The sequence below is a fragment of the Cyprinus carpio genome, chromosome A24 (assembly GCF_018340385.1).
Source record: "Cyprinus carpio isolate SPL01 chromosome A24, ASM1834038v1, whole genome shotgun sequence".
NCBI lineage: Eukaryota > Metazoa > Chordata > Actinopteri > Cypriniformes > Cyprinidae > Cyprinus > Cyprinus carpio.
Window position 1 is genome coordinate 1,994,870 of NC_056595.1, and position 4,803 is coordinate 1,999,672.

The 4,803-nt window shown below is 39.3% G+C and overlaps 1 protein-coding gene across 6 annotated transcripts in view; it reads left to right on the forward strand.

Annotated features, from left to right (window-relative positions):
• The window catches only part of LOC109060371 (E3 ubiquitin-protein ligase HECW1), a 65,878-nt gene extending 61,524 nt beyond the window's left edge, over positions 1–4,354 (forward strand). For all 6 annotated transcript variants that reach the window (XM_042714018.1, XM_042714022.1, XM_042714019.1 and 3 more), the window contains 4 exons: positions 718–864; positions 979–1,093; positions 1,770–1,968; positions 3,908–4,354. In XM_042714018.1, coding sequence (XP_042569952.1) covers positions 718–864; positions 979–1,093; positions 1,770–1,968; positions 3,908–4,019 — 573 coding nt within the window. In that variant the 3' untranslated portion in view covers positions 4,020–4,354. The remainder of the gene's footprint in view (positions 1–717; positions 865–978; positions 1,094–1,769; positions 1,969–3,907) is intronic.
• Positions 4,355–4,803: the final 449 nt, after the last annotated feature.

A 4,803-nucleotide genomic window follows, 5' to 3' on the forward strand; every position in this document is an offset into this window, starting at 1 on the left:
TTTCATTTTGTCGCTCTAAAATTATAATTGTTCATTAACAGCTGTCAATCATGTCGGTATGCAAATGAGCGATATGAACTTATTTGCACAGCACAATTTTTATTTTGGTTGCGCATGCGCACCTGCACACCACTTATGTGCACCCCTGTATATAAATAAACATGATGTGACTGCAAAGCTGCTCCAAACATATCCACATCGCTATGATCAGATGCTTTCTAAAAGGGGTCATATGATGCGATCCCTTTCTCTTTGGAGTGTTACAAGCTCTTGGTACATAAAGAAGATCTTTGAAGTTGGGAAACACTGGTTTACACTCGGGAGATCAACTCATCAATGGTTTACCTCAGGGGTGTCCAATCCTATTCCTGGAGGCCCACCGTCCTGCAGAGTTTAGCTCCAACCCCAGTTAAACCCACCTGAACTAGCTAATCAGTGTCTTCAGGATCACTAGAAACTTCCAGGCAGGTGTCTTGGGATAAGTTGGAGCTAAACTCTACAGAACGTTAGCCCTTTAGAAGCAGGTCTGGACACACCTGGCTTACTTACATGAATCTGGGATAAATATTTCAACATTAAAAGAATTGCACACAACAACAAAAAAGTGGCTCAGGATGAATCAGTGCTTTTTTTGGTGCCATGTCACTAATACTTGTAAACATTCTGCTGCAACAAAGCTGTGTACCAACCCTTAAAACGTTTCACGTCATTTGACAGGTGATAGAGAGGGAACTGAAGTCAGGAGGCTCCAATATCCAAGTGACGGAGAAGAACAAGAAGGAATACATTGAGCGCATGGCTAGATGGAGGGTGGAGAGGGGGGTTATGCAGCAGACCGAGGCCCTTGTAAGAGGTTTCTATGAGGTACGTTAGCTTGAATAGCAGTTTCACTAACACAAAGGTTTAGTTAAACACTCACTTACTAATCAGATTCAGGTGATTTGAATGTCATATATAAACTGTTCCTTTACAATGCAGGTTGTAGACTCCCGCCTGGTTTCAGTGTTCGATGCTCGTGAGCTGGAGTTGGTCATTGCAGGGACGGCCGAGATTGATTTGAATGACTGGAGATCCAACACAGAATATAGAGGAGGTGAGCGAATGCTAGCTGTGTCTTTAAAAATTCATGGCAGCTGCTGGGTAATATTATCAATTTTGCTGCAAAAACTATCAATAAATCATTCATTACTGAAGAGAAATGCTCATGTGGTCTTCATTAGTGAGTAGAAGCTTTATTGTTCAGGCTTAGAATTTGTTCCATGTGGAGTGATCTCACTTTTCTTTCAGGTCCTCTGTTGTGATTTATTATGGAAGGTCAACAGGATTTTATCCCACAGCTAATGCCAAAACAAGTATCCCTTCTGTTTAGACTGCAGTTCATAACACTGAAAGTGTGACCCCTGTAGAATTTCATATAACCCTGCGGTGTTGTGGTTTCACGGTGTCAAGATAACCTTGGTTGAATCTCTGGAGTCTTGGTGGAAGTACCTGCTTTTTGGCTTGTTTGCACCACATGAACTGGGAATGATTTTACTAATAAGAATGCCTTTTGGGGGGACTAAATAAGCTCCTACTTTAGAGTAGGGTCTAACCCAACACAATAGAAACTACCAGTGATGTAAGTGAATCCTGATGAGTAAGGACACTGCCTTCGAAATTAGCTGCCTGTGTAGGCAGTCAACAGCTTTCTGTTTTAGACAGAGCCTTATAATGCACTGAACATCCACATATTGGTGTTTAACTTCACCAGTCTCTCCATCACCCTCCAGGTTACCATGATGGGCACGTCGTGATTCGTTGTTTCTGGGATGCGGTGGAGCGCTTCAATAATGAACAGAGGTTGCGCCTGCTGCAGTTCGTGACGGGAACGTCCAGTGTCCCCTACGAGGGTTTCGCAGCGCTCCGTGGGAGCAACGGCCTGCGACGCTTCTGCATTGAAAAGTGGGGAAAGATTACCTCTCTACCAAGGTATACTGCTATAGATAACACTCTTTCTGCCTGCGGAATCACACTGTAACGCTCAGCCCAGCGGGCTGGGTTACTAAAATTGGAATGGGGTCTGATTTCTCTGTGTGAGAGTTAAAACGTGTTAAAAGAATGACATAAAACAGGTATTTACAGGTTCACAATAAAAGACTTTAAAACAACACAATAAAACCAGGTAGACTCAGTCTGTTAAAAGAATACAGGTATTTTGTCCATACCCTAAAAAAAGTCCAAGAATCCCCGTGTGTTGTTGAGTCCCAATGTGAGTGTCCAGCAGTGTATATACAATCCAATCTGAGTGAAATCCAAGTGGCTGCAAGAGTCCGGAAAGGTAAGTCCAATAAAAGAAACTTTTAATGTCTTTTAATGTGAACCTGTAAATACACCAATCTTATTAACCGAATTTCTGTTTTATGTCATTGTTTTAACATGTTTTAACTCTCACACAGAGAAATCAGACCCCATTCCAATTTTAGTAACCCAGCCCGCTGGGCTGAGCGTTACAACGTTTTAAATATAGAAATGAGAAATCAGACTTTATATAACTCTTGATGACTTTTTAGTACTTTAGGAAGTTTAATTCATTAAGAGGGAAAGCTTTATGCTAGCCGAGGTAGAAAAATATATATAATTTACCAAAGATTGATTAGTATTTGTCTTTATTATTATTATTTTAAAATTAATAGATCTTTTTTTATCATTTTAATTTTAGTTCTAGCTATTTTAGTACATCACGTTTAACTAAATCAGGTGTTGGCTGAATATTTATGTGTGTGTGTGTGTGTGTGTGTGTGTTTTTTTTTGTTAACTATAGTTGTGTTTGTGTGTATATATATATTTGAAAAATGTGTGTGAGTTTTCTTTTATGTATTGAGGCACTTCCTACTAAAACAGGAAGTTGGTGTGGAACAGGACTCAGTAGCTTTAGCTTAGCCTTGCTAAACCATGAGCGGCTAGTTGCTAATGCTAGTCACCGAAAGATGCTATTAGGAGGAGGGGATATTCTCATTCTAGAGACAAAAAGTGCAATGTTATAAATATTTTTGGTGCATTATCCCTAGAGAGGATATTTTAAATGTGCATATATTGCTGAAAGTTTGTTTTGTCAACTTTTTGGAGCACATTACCGTATAGATGACTTTCATATGTGCTAGATTAGAGATGCTACACAGAAAGACTCAGGATCTCAAAGACCTGGGCTGAATATTAAAAACACATTCATTTCATATTCCTTGTGGTTTATACTTCATAGAATAAATATTATGTCTCATTTTTATTTGATAGTCGAAACAAATGTGAGAAGTGAAATGAAAAACACAGACTGCAAAACGCAGAATAATGGATGTATTCAGGACAACGTCACCCAAGCAGATTCTTTGTGTGGTTCACTATAAGCTTGTTCAAATACTGTTTTGTTTACCTGCCATGGTTCTTCCACTCGGTGCAATTCAATCACAACAGCAAAGAAACCGCCTTACTGTTTAGACTTGTAAATAAAGCTACCCGAGATGACTGTGTCATCCTGAAAACCAACTGTTAGACTCAGAAGCTCAGTTTGCATCCAATGGTTCACCTTGAAACTTGTTTCACCCTGTTCATCTGGCCAACAGAAGAGGCTGCGGATCAAAGCCTGGCGCCGTCAGCACTAAAGTACAGGCTCATATTTCTCTGTCAGGGTGAGAACGGCTCTGAGTTTGTCATTGTGTGTGCACCGCGTCAGCAGCCAGAGCTAAATAAGGCCAATGTGATGGAAAGGATACAGATGCCTCACTCAGATACAGAATTTCACATGCTCTTCCGGGGAAAGCTGCGCTTTACAGCAAAGCGGCTCACAGAAGTGTAGAGTTCGTCTCACTTATTTAGTCTGAGGTCATGATAGAAGCTCCCTGACCTTTGACCTCTGTATTTTCATCTGCTGCAGGGCACACACATGCTTCAACCGTCTGGATCTGCCTCCCTATCCGTCGTACCCTGTGCTGTATGAGAAACTTCTCACCGCTGTGGAGGAGACCAGCACCTTTGGTCTGGAGTGAAGAAGTGAGACTTGATTGAGACTTGATTTTATTTAATTTTTTTTACTGTGAAAACATTTTCAATAACTCAATCCACGAGAGAGTTTTTAAAGATTTTTAAACTTCATCTGAGAATTTTGTTTCAAATAACTTGAAATAGCATGTTTCTGCACTAAAATATAAGATATATATAGTACTTTGTGGGAGTGTGGGGTCAGAGGCATCATGTATGCAATAGTGAAAACCTTGCTGCGTCCTACTCATGTTTGTCCTTGGCATCATCCTATTGGTTAGGCATCAGCACATCTCCTAATTGATTGGATATTCCCTTAAAACGTGATAAAGTGTAATTTTCAATGCCTTTTTTTTTTTTTTTTTTTTTATTATTTTTTTTTTTTTTGCATACTGCACAGTGTATACTGTACTTTGTTTTGAATGGAATTTTATTATAGTTCTGTAGTATGTGAACCATATGCAACAAATGAACACTTCCAAGCGCAGTATGCAATGTAGTTGTCACGTAACCTCATTAGTACACTGCATGTTTAAAAATTATGTTTTGCCCACTTTTCAAAGAAATAAAAATTGTTTTGTTTAATGTGTGAATGATCACATAATATGTCTAGTTTTGGTATTACAGTAAGTAGGCACATTGCATTCTGGGATACAATACTCTAGATATGTAATGTGCACTGTGGTAAATGTAAAACATCGTCTAGGTATCATGTGCATACAGATAACATTTATGCCATGCATGTTATGGATACTGCATAAATAGTATGAATAGTATGCTAGTATACTATTC